The sequence below is a fragment of the Lipotes vexillifer genome, unplaced genomic scaffold (genome assembly GCF_000442215.2).
Source record: "Lipotes vexillifer unplaced genomic scaffold, Lipotes_vexillifer_v1.1 scaffold525, whole genome shotgun sequence".
NCBI classification, from domain to species: Eukaryota; Metazoa; Chordata; class Mammalia; order Artiodactyla; family Lipotidae; genus Lipotes; species Lipotes vexillifer.
The window spans coordinates 1,936,001-1,950,329 of NW_006786891.1; the positions used below are offsets into that span (position 1 = coordinate 1,936,001).

A 14,329-nucleotide genomic window follows, 5' to 3' on the forward strand; every position below is an offset into this window, starting at 1 on the left:
TCCCATTGAGGAGCACAGGCTCCAGATGCGCAGGCCCAGCGGCCATGGCTCACGGGCCCAGCCGCTCCGCGGCATGTGGGATCTTCCCGGACCGGGGCACGAACCCGTGTCCCCTGCATTGGCAGGTGGACTCTCAACCACTGTGCCACCAGGGAAGCCCTATATTTAATTCTTAACTCAGTCCTATCTGTAATTTTTTCATTCATTTATTCAGTCATTTTACCTTTGAAATAAAAATTTTACATTACCTTTAAAATAACCTATAACAAGTGTATGTGTGTTGTAAATAACAATTCATTCATTTTCTTCCCAGCTAGATTTGGTTCCATAAGGGAGTGTAGAAATCTGTATCTTGTCTACTCCCCACTTTCTTTGCTGTATTTTAGTCACTTAAGTAATAGATGCTCAGTAAGAACTTATTGAATCAATAAGGGACTGCGTATGAGACTGGTAGTGGCTGTAGCATCCCTTACACCTGTCTTTCCAGCTCTGCTTCTATGAATGTTTTAGGGACCTTGGCCCAAAAGAAGGAATTAATTTTGAATCATCACACACTTAAATAAAAAAAAAAACTGCCAGGTGTACAGGAAACATGATTTATTATAGTAACATCTAAATCATTGTAGTCATTCCCAGGTAACCATTTTATATATGAATGCATGAATTGATGAATAATTAGACCCATATAATGTGGCAGCTATGTAAGTTATAAGCTTACATTTTTAACTAAAGAATATTCTACTGTCTTGGATATTTAATTTTTATAATATGTTATAGTTCATTATTGCTCTTTTTCTTTTTTTTCAAGTAAGGTATCATTACATGTATTCTATCATTATTCCTTTAATTATGTGGAATTAGTGCATATAGTTCCTATTAAAAACAATGAAAGAATAAGTATGAAAAATTAATTTAGCACAATATTTCTTCTTTGTGTCTCAAGGACTATAAAGAAATAAGAATGAGTTGAAGCATGTTTAAGTATATAGTATGTATATATATTATACATAGTATATATAGCATGTATATATAGTATAGTAAACAGCAGTGGTATATTTTTGTGTTGCTCTATATTCTCTACTTTCTTCATTTTAACCCACTATGCAGTAGGGTAGTTACTAGCCACATGTGGCAATTTAAATTTAAATTAATTAAAGTGAAATAAAGTTTGAAATCATTTTTCTTAGTCACACTAGCTGTGTTTTAATTACTCAGTAGCCACATGGGACTAGTGGCCACCCTATTGGACAGCACAGGTATAGAACATTTCTGTCATCACAGAAAGTTCTTTTAGCAGCTGGTAGGCCATCATATACACAATTCCTTATCCCTTATTTTCCCACATTTACATTAGATTTTTTTGTTTGTAATTTGAAAATGAAGTTTAATATGTCTCAGAAATACTACTTTGCTTAACTTCTTGAAATCTCTTTTCCCCAAAATGGTTGTTTTATCAACTATATATTTAAAACAATGTTTCTATTTTCCATATATTAAGATAGTCAACACCTGCCATTTTCATCATTATTTAAGACTCTAAATTCTGTGATGAATACAGTTGAAGTAATGCCTTTAGGTATTATTCACTTTTCAGACAACACAACATACAATAATGTCTCCATGTGCCTTTTTTACCATATACAATGAAAAAAATACTTATTAAATGGTGATTTTTTCCCCCCCTTTATCTTATTAAGTAAATTATATGGACCTTTTTTATGGAAGCCTTCATAGTTAGAGATGTAAAACAGCAATTTCTTGGTTCTATAGCATGACATAGTTCAGAGCTGAGATTAGAGAAACCCCGTAGAGTTGTTAATACTTGAGGGCATCCCCAACTAGAAAAGTATGTGAATTTAGGCATGGGAGGAAGGAAGGATCTGCTTTAAATTTAGTGTAGGGTCACTGAATCTTAATGATAGATTAAACAAGGGAGGTAGGATAATGAATAGGGGTATGCAGTGTGTAGCACTAATACCAGAAGTCCATGGTTTGTGGCGGTTTTTTAATGTCCTTTCCCATATGGTTTTGAATAGAGTAGGTTATGGCAGCGATGAGCTAAGGAATAGCTTTGTTAATGAATAAATAGGAGTAATTTTTTTTAACAGGAGACTTCAGGCTGTTTATTTAGAATGCCTGCTTATTTGATAAATCATGTGATTAAAATTTTTTCTGATCTTAATAATACATTAAGAGGTGATACTAAGGTATTCCTGTTATTTTCTTTATAAATCAGCTGTATTTTCATTTCAGAGCCAGTCCTAACAGTAAAACCTTTGGGGTGCGATTTTAACTGCCTCAATTAAAAGCCAGTTGTGTGGAGCTTCTGAGCATTGGCATCATCAGTCCTTAGTTAGGGTTTAGTGTACAGTATTAGACTTTCGTTCATGGTGTCAATTCACTTTGAAAGGTTTAATTAAATTGTCATTTGGAACCAGTCTCCAACTCTACCTCATTCACCTAAAATTAACTAGGTATGTAATTTTGGTGGTTATCCTCTTATTATAACTTTGCTCTTGGCCAAGGCAGCTACTTTTCTTAAGATATCCTTCCTGCCCTTCCACCCACATTTATCTCAGAGAGAGTAATGCTAAAATTAAGCTGATCTTGGAAAGTAGCAAGTTAAAAGCAGAAAACCTGACCAGACACACTTTTAAATATCTCTCAGGGCTCTTCTTTGGAGATACTTAATATTTCCAAAAGGAGAGGTTAAGTAGGTTGTCTTTGGTGCCTTGGTTAAGCAGAGGGAAGGGAAATGTAACTCTCTTGACTCCAGGGTCCCAAATGCAAACACTGGCCTAGTTGTTCCCAAACTTTCTCCTTGATGTGGGTGACTTGAATGGTTTATTTTCACTTGATGAGCCACACCCCCAGGCACTTTAGTATTCATGGCAGACCCCCACACTAAGTCCCTTTGTTGTCTTTGTTTTTTGCATTTTTTTGTTAACAAGAAAAGATAAAATTATTAGAGACCTGATTATAGACTGAGGTTCCATTGCTGATGGTTCCCACCACTTTTTTCAACATCTCAGAGAAAGGCAAAAGCCTGGATGGGCAACAGACAGCAGCAAAGCAAACATAAACATTATGTCTGAGCATCATTGTGGTGCTACCAGAGTGGGGAAGGATACACACAGTCTTCATCAAAATATAAAGATGGGTCTTCACCAAAAACAGTAAGACTGCCAGCATCTGAAAAATTTTGAAGTTTCTATAGAAGCAATGGTCCTTTAAGGAAAAGAAAAAAATTCTTACGAGGAAAGAAGAAATGGATTAAGAATTTTTAAAATCTGCATTATCATCCTGACTTAGGCATTAACTATGTGAATGACATTTGCAAGGCAAGTAGTTTAATTTGTCTGTGTGTGTGTGTGTAAAATTTAAAAGAAAATACAGTTCTGTGAAAAACAAATTAGCAGAGTAGATTAATGGCATTGCCCTACATCGTCTTCCTTATGATGCAATTTTATTTTAGAACTTAAAGAGGTTGCAAATAAGACAGATATCTGATCAGTTTCATTTGTTCAAATCAAAAGCGCAGAAGAGGGGTTGGCAACAGTGCCCAACCATTGAGAGAGGGAAAACTGGAATAACAAGATGGGACAAGTTTATTTACTGTATATTGGCAAAGTAGAAGCAGCAGGCCCATATATTTTTATTCCAGATGAAACTCTTATCATTAGTGTTGGGTAGAGACTCACACGGCATTGGGCAGAAGTTTATACAAGGAAGAGCCTTTGCTAACCCTCACACGATGAAGTTTATTTACTGTTTTAACTGTTCTTCTCCTTCTACTTTGATTTATTTTCCTTGAAAATTTTTTATTTTGCTATTTCTTTCCCAGCTGTGTGTGACACCAGGAACCCTCTTACTGTGAAGGCAGCATTCAGTCACTGAAACAATAACAAGTTGCTATTTATTCTTGCAGTTGTCCTTCCTCTAACAGTACTTAAAGTACAAAACTGACAGCCTGTAACTGCTCTTCATTGCCTGTTACAGCACAACAGGTATGAAGAGGCTCAGTTACTCTCTTGACAGAGGGTTCACCCATAGTTGGTCACTTGTGCTCTTACTTGTTACCAGTTAATGCTCACTGTTCAGAGTAAGGGTAATGAGTCTTATGGAAAATTTTTACCCGTTAACAATTATAAAAGTGTCAGGTGAAAAAAAAATTTTTAAGATAATAACCATTTATTTTATAGAAGAGGAAATTCAGGCTCAGAGAAGATATGTCATAGTCATGAAAGAATCTAGACTTTAGAGTCTTGTAGAACTCAATTAAATCCAAATCTCACCACTTACTAACTGGAATAACCTTAGGCAAATTATTTATTGTCTCTGAGCCTCAGTTTCCTTATTTGTAAAACGAAGATAATAATACATGTAAAAGTTTATTGTGAGGATATGTTAACATAAAACCTAGTTCGTGGTCTGTAGAAGATGCTCAATAAATGTTCAGTTGCCTTTCTCTTTCCTTTCCCTTTCCTCTACTCAGGGTCACTCAGATAGTTAGTGGCACACCTGAAGTGAACACCAGGTTGTTCTGACTCGAAGTACATATCTTTACTTTGAATGAAAACAAAATTTTTAAGAAAATTTTCTTATTGCAGAAGTAATAGACACTTAGAAAAGATAGATACACAGAAAATAATAGTGAGTCATAATCCCATGATGCAGAGGGAACAAATTTTAACATTTGTTCTATATCTTTTTTTCTGTGCATATATATAGTGTACATACATATGTACATATACATATATGTATAACAACAGAAATGGGCATAATTTTGTAAGTTGGTTTTTCTTTAATATTTAACAACTTTTTATGTTATTAAATATTCTCCATTGGAGTCAGCAGACTTTTTCTTCAAAGGGCTAGATAATAAATATTTTAGGTATTGCAGGGCATGTGATCTCTGTTGCATCTACTCAAGTGTACCCTCATGGTAGTACAAAAGCATCCACAGACAGTATGTAAACAAATGGAGGTAGTGGTGTTCCAATACAACTTCATTTACAGAAACAGACAGCAGACTGGATTTAGCCTATTACTGGATATTAAATTTGTGCCAATTGTGTGTGTGTGTGTGTGTGAGATAATAAGACTGCAGTGAATATCTTTGTAGCTAAATATTTGGCTTACATGTACTATTATGTCCTTAAGATTAACTTGTATACCGCTTCTGACATTACAACAAATGGTTTGTCTGCTAAAATTCAGACTTAAAAATCAAAGTACTTCTGGTATACAAGTATTTCTTGGTTTATGTGACCACTTTTTAAAGTTGTACATAAAATTGAACTTTATAAAATGGTTTAAGGTTAAAGTAAAACTCCTTAAAAATGTTCTTATAATTGTTCCAGTTATTTCTAGGATTTACTTTTTTTACTTTTTAAAAAAATATTTATTTATTTATTTGGTTGCTCCGGGTCTTAGTTGCGGCAGGCGGGCTCCTTAGTTGCGGCATGTGGGCTTCTTAGTTGTGGCTCACGGGCTCCTTAGTTGTGGCATGCAAACTCTTAGTTGTGGCATGCCTGTAGGATCTGGTTCTCTGACCAGGGGTTGAACCCAGGCTCCCTGCATTGGGAGCACAGAGTCCTAACCACTGTACCACCAGGGAAGTCCCTAGGATCGACTTTTGACTTAATTAGTGTTTTGCTTTGTGGAAGGACTTATAAATTAATATACCTGATTCTAAAAGGGGAAGTTTTAAGAGCATTTAATGAGTGACTGATGTTTGATTCATTGTGGACAATAAAAAACATTCGCTTCTATGGTATCTTTTAGGCCATTGTTGGAAAAACTTTGCTCTTACACTGTTTCCATAAAGTATAGAGAGGAAATATTGCCTTCTAGGATAAGGTCTTGACTGATTGATATGAGGTTAACCTCCCACTGTTTTTCCTTTGGGTCTTGTTTCAGGTAGCCTGTGAGAGAGACCAAAAAAACAAACCAAAAACTGTTTAGTCTTTCCTTTGCTTCAAACAGTTCTCTGGTCTTTAGGGACATTTCCTCAATTCAGCTGATAGGTACAGGTGTCTTCAAGTTTATTTAGTGTGACAATAGATCATTTTTTGTGGATTTGCAGTTTTACTGCAATACCAAATATATATTATAGCCAGAAAGCAATCACACTTAAACTTAAGGCAGAAAAACTGAAGATTCACACAGATTTTCAATGATGAAGATTATTATTTATCAATTATTTCAGTGCTATGGAGTCTGTAGTGAAGTAGTGCTATCTTTCATTACTTTCTTAGACTAAAAATAATCACTTTATCATCGAAAAAATTACAGCACTTCTAGAATTTCCCTAACAAATCATTATTAATCATGTTCATTCTCAAAAGGACTAGCTACCTTAGGCAAGAGTTCAAAGAACTTTTGAATGAGTAAATTAGAAAGACATGGCTGTCTGGGAGAGCCTATAACTCACACAATGCTTCTTAAACTTTGGTTTGGTAAGAATTACCTAGAGAGCTTGTTAGAACACATATTGTGGGGTCCCAGCATTTCCAGTGCACTAGGCCTGGGACGGGTCCCCTGAATTTTCATTTCTAATAGTTTCTGGGTGATAACTAAACTGCTTGTCCAGGTACCACACTTTGAGAACCACAGATGCTGAAAAATAATTGTTCTTATTTGTGAAACATACTCAACCTTGCTCATTTATAAATGTTTTCTTCACTCTTTAAGAGTTCTCTTTTAAAATCCAGGCTTAACCTTTAACTAAAGATATGAATTAATTTTAATAAATTTATGGCCATTAGTTCAGTTACTATATGACCTAACATTGCAGTTTTTATATCATTTTCACCCACACCAAACTTTTAGGATAGGAAATTCTGAATATAACCATGTTTCTAATGAAAGTGTTAAATCTTATCCTTGATAGTTTTTCAGGATGGCTAAAATCCATTTCTAACTATATGCATTCAAACTGGTTTCCGTATTTGCTTAGCTTTATTGTCATCATTCCCAGTAATCTCTTAAGATGCCGGTTGTCAGATTTCTTTGCAGACAAGTAAGAGGTGAAATAAGTTTTTAAAGTATGGTACAAAGCAAAACTTAGTTACAGTTGTTGGAATGAAGAATTCAGTTAGAGCCAAAAAATGTTTTAATAGAACAGAACGCAGCCTAAAGCCTGGTTGAAAGCAACTTCAATTTTACAGTTTTCTTCAAACAACATCCTCATTGTTTTCTGGAAAGATGGTATTTGAGAAAAAGAAATGTCTCGAGTTACTGTTTTTATGAGGAGAGAATTGCTGAGTCTCTTAAATGGTTAATGAGAAGAAGTAATAGTTAAACACTTGAAGCATTGATTTCTGATTTGAATTCTCCAACACAGGCCAGCCCTGAGGGAAGGGGGGAAAAAAAAGCTTGCTAATTAACATTTGATTACTGATGCCACCTTCTCATTCCCCTTGCACCATCCGGTTTCAAGTGTTTTTGTTCAAGAAGGATTTTTAGGAGGGTTTTAACTTGCATCATAGTAAAACAAATCCATGTGCAATTGCAACGAGTATACAATATGTTAAAAAAGAAGAAAAAGAAAAGTCCTTAGATATGAAGTATGTGTTCAAAACCCAGTCTGTATCAGAAGTGATTGGTTTCTTAACTATTATAAGCCTTTCAGAGCACCAGTGATTGCTAAGAAACTGGAACTAAGCCTAGTCTGTATGTCTTGTTTAAAACGCACACAGACACAAATACTTACTTATTCAGTGCAGTTATTATATAGCAAACTCTTAACTGGGGCATCATTTGATGGTGTGAATTACTTGGAGTTCAAATTTTGATACTCTAAAATTTGGATAAGCTCGGGTTCTAATATGACCAAAGGCGTCTTTCTTCTAAGACTGATAAGAGAATGAGATACATATATGTAGTTTCAGGGTGCTTTTTCGTTAAGGGTTTTAATCTGTCATAGTATTCTTAATTCAGAAAATCTAGAGACTAGAGTGCTAACAAATTGATAACTGTTCTAAGCAATTAAATATTTGGTTTCTATTTTTTGCCATATTAAAATATTTGATATGTGAAAAATCATAGGCCAGATTTCAAAATTTTAAAGATGTTGAAGTAAATTAATAGAACTTTACAACTGTATCACTTAGCTTGTAGTATTCTGGCAAAACCATAGCCTGTTTGGTTGATGAAATAGTTATTTGGAAAACCAGTATGACTTTTATTTTTAAATGAGATCTCCTGGGAGAAGAGTATTATTTAGTCTTTTCTTTAAAAAAAACAACAACTAGACTTTTCAGTGTAATTAAAAGCAAAAACTAAGACTTTTCTTTACCCAAGAAAAAAAGTTCACTTAAAATGTTTATTATATCTGTATTTCTTAACTGAAATTATTTGCAGTTTTCCTTTTTGATGTGTTGTATTAATCACTCTTTACTATTTTTCTTTCATTTTCTAGTCTTATGGTTTTAAACTTTCCCTCTTTACTTGTTTATCTTAAATATATTTAGCTCTTCTTTTCCTGTATCTGGGACTAACTCCCAATATTTTCAAAAAATCATAGAATTTTAGAGCTTTGAAAATCAGTAGTGATCTTGTTTTATTCTTTTCGAATATTGAATAAACTAGGTCTCAGGTTCCACCAACTTGCACCACAGTAACAGCAGAATTAGGACTAGAAATCTAGTTCTCTGCCTCTCATTATGCCACAATACCTCAAACTTTGTGGCTTTTCTATAATCAGAATCTGCTTTCACTTGGATAATACCTGAATGAAATTTAAAATTCCCTAAAATGTTTTTCAATTGTGTGACCAACGTTTAGCTCACAACATTTAGCTATAAAATACAGCTGACAAAGTTATCTACCAAGTTTTATATTTTTCAGTTTGAATAGCTACAGACAGCTCATTTAAGGCTAATCTGAGCCTCAAATTTCAGCCTTTAGCAGAGTAACTTCCTAAGAATTTTTTTTCTAAGAAATTCTGATAAAATTTAACTGAAATATAAAACTGTTTGAAAATTTATGGAACTCAAAATTTTGTGGGAGATGAATGTCTTATATAATTTTATTTCGAGCAGGTCATAAAAAAATGATCTTTTTCCCAGTGCTGTGTTTATCATTGAAATTTCCACAATGAGGAAATATGAAGTTTGAAGTGGAGATCATTGCTTACATTGTTTTATTAACAATGAAAACAAATATAAGGAAATAAATCAATACTGCATTAATTCTGTACTATTTCAAGGTAATCTGATTCAAATATTTTTTTCTTAGTCACAAACAACTGTCTTATATGAAGCAATGGGGGAGAAGTGAAACAGTCCTTTTAGAAAATCTGGAAAATAAAGCTCTGGAAAATCTATTGTCAATCTAGAACACTTAATCCAAATACAGTATAGTTTGTAACATAATTTTAATTTTCAGCTGGTAATCAAAGCATTTATTAAATTTTTTCAGAACTAATTGAAACATTTGCATAGTTTAGCAGCCTAAAATCTCATAGATTTAGAGCTTAATGCATAACAAGAATTGAAAAGATTATGAAGATTCAGCATAATCTTGAGCCAATGCTGATCAAAGGAAGTATGTAAGAAAAAAGGCCCTTAGGAAATGTTACCCTGTGAAGTGCCACTTGTCCTTAACTGGAATTTAACACAAATCTCTAAAGATGAAACTCCATCAGAAGTAGCACAGTAATTGCAGCTGGGCATGCCAGCTACAGCATCCTAGCCTGTATGTGTGTTCTTTCTGCCTCTCTCAAGTGCTCTTAAATCTCTCAAATCACTCAGTCTCTCAACCTTCCCCCTCTCCTGGCCCCCCTTTTCTCCCCTTCCCTTTAGTCCTTCCTCTCTCCCTCCTCTGTTCCTCTGTCCTTCTCTGTCTGAGGAAACTGTGTCCTTCATTTGATTCATGATGACCATAAATTCATCTACATCATTTTATACTTAGCTATATTTTGTCATTCAGCCTTCCTAGAATACTAATTTTTTAAAAAAATCATTTTTACTTTTGCTTTGTGTACATTTCGGATTTTTTTTCTTCCCTACAGAATTGTCACTTAAAATTTTAATTAAATAAGACCATCAATAAAGACAGTAGAATTTTTAAATCTCTGATAATTAGACCATCATTCATTATGTACTTTTGCTGTCTTATCACTTGTCTTTCTTCCATATAATGGTAAAATCTGCCTATGGTTTCAGCACTGATAAACATGGAATTATTTTTGAAAAACTAATTTGTTTTCACTTATGTTGTTTAGTGCTTATGGTTTAACACGAAGTTTTGGCTTACTTTCAGAAATGCTGTGAATTTAGCTTTTCCATTGGAACAATCAAACATTAGCCAAATATGGTTTACGTTGTACCCTCTCAGCCAAGTTCTTTCTGCATTAACCAGTTTATTCTATGACAAGTTGCTTAACAGATGTCATTCTGGGGAGAACAATGAAGCCGAATACTTGTGCAATGGCTAACATTACCCTAACTTTGATCACTTTTGTTCAGCACATCAGTCTGGCGTTGTGCTTTATACCAACATAACACTATAGCCAGAACATGCTTTTCAGGCTTAGAATAGCAAAGGAATGTTATTCATTCAGCGCAGTTACAGATGAGTTAATGAAAGAAGAAAAATACTGTTTATTTCATAATACCGTGTTGTTGTGTTTTGGAATTAAGGTGGAATTTAAAGAATCTCACTCCAGAGTTATTTGTTTATATACTCAACTCATAGTATTTGTGTATATTCTCCAATGCAAGGGTAGCCTTGCCACCTTTCCAACAGATGTAAATATTTGTCCTGCCTTCCCCTCCACCTTCAAAATAGCTGCTGACCCTTGGCTTATCTAGACAACATAATTAAAACTAACTTTAAGAAAGGAATTTTTGCCTTGAGGCCTAAAATTTCCTCATACTCCTTCTGTCCTCTCACTTTTTTATTAATAAACAATAATAATAATATTTTGTGTGTATGGAACACCTTTCCCCCAAGAGCACCAATGTTTAAGCATGACAGAATAGTCCTAGCTAGTGGAAGTGGTAAGAGGTTAGATTGCATTTGGTTAAATTGTTGGGTTGATAATGACTAATGCAAATTTCCAAACTTGATGTGACTGACCATAAGCAAAATACTGCATGGTAGACTGGCCATTGCTAAGAATCTGTGAAAAAAAGCTGTGTGTTTGAATTGAGTGGGGATCAAGCCATGCCCCCAAGCACCTCAGTTCTCATTTACCAAGTCTTTTTTCACAGGTGTACATTAGAGATAAAAATAGATTAAGTTCTGGGTTTTGTTTTGTTTCTTTCTTTCCCCAGTGAATATATTTCTCTCTTTCACTGGAAGGGTAACTTAGATGTGTTTATGTATAGTAAACAGTAATGTGATACAAAATGCTGTAATTGGACAACAAGATACTTCAGGCTTCTGCATTTTAAAAACATGAATGAATGCTGCTTGTTTTCCACATTGAAGTCATTATAGAACTTATTATGTGCAGCATTTCAAAATTAGCTTCATTGTTACAGCAGGGTAACCCCAGAACTAGCCTGAAGAGTTAGCTAAGGTGGATGATCTCTTCATTCTTACGATTTGATAATTTATTTTATTTGTAAATATGGAATGAAAGAGAATTTTTGTAATCTATTTAGAAAAAAAATCTAAAGAAAGATATGATAATTACTGGGTAAAACAGTTTAACCTTCCAACACTTTATTCTGAAAAATTACTTACCTCTTCTCCCTTTAAAGTTAAAAGGTATTGGGAATTCCCTGGCAGTCCAGTGGTTAAGACTCTGCACTTTCATTGCTGTAGGCGCAGGCTTGATCCCTGGTTGGGGAACTAAGATCCCACCAGCCTCATGGGTGTGGCCAAAAATAAACAAACAAACAAATAAAGTTAAAAGGTATAATGTTACTTTTGAGAGAAACAGTTTTTTAACTTTACCAGTATTTAAAATAAAAACTATCATTATTATATTTTCTTTTGGGGAAGGGCCTAAATAGCATATTAATGGATGGCTCTCAGCTAATAAATATTCTGTTGAAATAGTTTCTAATTTGGAATGATTTCAAAGAAATAACCCTTTGCTGCTTTATTAATAAGTTGTTATATCTTTGAAATGTACATAAAACAATGAAGGAAGCTTTGGGTTTTTCCTTCCACCCCCTTGGAAAAAAAACTAACACCCTTTTCTGTCCCACTTAGAAACTAGAAACGTATCTTTTATTTGAACCATTGCATATCTTGAGTCATTGTTAAAATTAAATAGATTATAAAAATGTATAATTATAAATTAGGTCATGTAGTCTGTCCTACATGAACTGTGTACCTGAAGTTTCTTGACTGAAAAGAAACTTGAAGCCATCCAGGAACATAAAAATAATCAACGGGGTGGGGTGGGGGGTTGTTTCTTGAACTATTATTTCATCTAACCTTGGTTTAAATTAGGTTTAGATTTTTTAATAAAATTTTTATGATTTGTGTTTTTCTAGTTTCAGATTCTTGTTTTGAATCTCGAAAACAGAGGAAACACAGTGTATCACATAAATTGACTGGCAACTAACATAAGTCATGTGGAAACCCTATTTTAATTGTTCTCTTTCTTTTTATAGGTAAAGAGAAATGTGTATGACCTTACGAGTATCCCTGTTCGCCATCAGTTATGGGAGGGCTGGCCATCTTCTGCCACAGATGACTCCGTAAGTGACAGTTGAGTTGGCAGTTTTATATCCTCCTCTCTCTTTTGCCACTTTCAGTCTAATTGGCAGTGATATTAAGCAGAATCAAATGCTTTGAATCCATTGGAAGAATTTAATAAATCAAATAATGTTGAGGATAAGACGAATTGTAATAATTTGAGTTCACTTGCAGAACTGGTGTCATAAGCCAAGTATATTAGCATTCTCTTGGTAATGTTACAACATCAATATCAGGAACTTGATGCTGCTTAATTTGACTTAAATTTTTCCTTGATTAAAAAAATACAGATATTCAGATATTACTAATGAAATGTCCCAAACACAAAAATATTTTCCCTAAATTACAGGTACTTCAAAATCAATCTAATCATTTTATTTAATTTTAAAACTGCATCTCCCGTAGTTAGACCTGTACTTTAAAAAGTTACTTTTTATAGTAAATATTAATAGCACTCTATTCTCAAACATACTCATAATTTTCACTACCATAAAAAACTGGAAGAAAAGACCTAGTCTGTAATTTTTAACTATTATTATGTCTACTCATAATAATTTTCCTGTTGTAAATGTTGAAATGTTTCCTATCTCTGTCCTGTTTCCAGCGATTATTATTTTCCAAGAGAGTAAATTTTATCATCTGAGGAGGCCATTTTGGCTACTTTTATCATAATCTTGGTTGTTCTAACCAGATACCCATTTTTCTTTTAAAGTAAAAAATTAGAATGTTTCAAGAATTTTGAATAAGTCTTATTTTTAAAGTAAATAGGGCTAAAAAGATGTTAAGACTTTGTAAACATCTTCTAACAATAAATACCCAAATAATGATTATGGCTAAGAGTTTAATTACCTTTTCTTATTTTCTAGTAAATATTACATTTCTATCTGGATAATAATTACTACTCCTCTCTCAGCACTACCATCATATACTTTAATCTAAAGGAATTCTTTGTGGAAGACAGAAACATTTTTGAACAATCTGTTTATGTAGATGTCACTTGAGTCTAATTATTCCACAGTGTAAACACTGTGCCTTTGGAAAATGTTTTATGGATTATGAAACTTTAAAAATAATCAGAAGATAGCAAAATTTGTTTTTTAAGTGAACCCTTCGGAAAAAAATTATTTGTGTATAGGCAGTTACATTTATTTGTAAACAACTGATTTTAATATTGACATTATAGTATATCATTAGAGTTATTGGTTGGTTGTCCATGGCTAAGTAGTAAGGATGTGGTTGTTGTTTTTCATTTGTTTTTTTTCCCCATTAGACTGATAGAAAATGTGATACATTTATTTTTATAAAATTAAGAGAGTAACATACATAAATGATAGCTTTCTGTTTACCTGAGAAGACGTGAGAAAACCAGAAATGTTCTTAGCATTGTCTAATAAGCTGCTACAATAAATAATAACTTTAATAGAAAATAATTAAGATTGAGCATGTCACTTAACTTCTCTGAGTTTCAGTTATCTCACTGATCTGAAGAATTGTAATGAGGATTAGCGATTATATATATATATATATATATATACAGTATTTGCCACATAGTAGACACTCAGTAAATGAGAGTCAGTGTTATAATTAATATTAACATAACTCAGAAAGAGATCACAGGCAGGAATTGACTGGTTTATGTAAATGAAATGGTACCTGAGATTTG

At 33.5% G+C, this 14,329-nt stretch overlaps 1 protein-coding gene across 1 annotated transcript in view; it reads left to right on the forward strand.

Moving 5' to 3' along the window:
* FAF1 (Fas associated factor 1) overlaps positions 1-14,329 on the forward strand; it is a 514,789-nt gene that overhangs the window by 316,739 nt on the left and 183,721 nt on the right. The window contains exon 8 of the mRNA XM_007459639.1: positions 12,582-12,668. Coding sequence (XP_007459701.1) covers positions 12,582-12,668 — 87 coding nt within the window. The remainder of the gene's footprint in view (positions 1-12,581; positions 12,669-14,329) is intronic.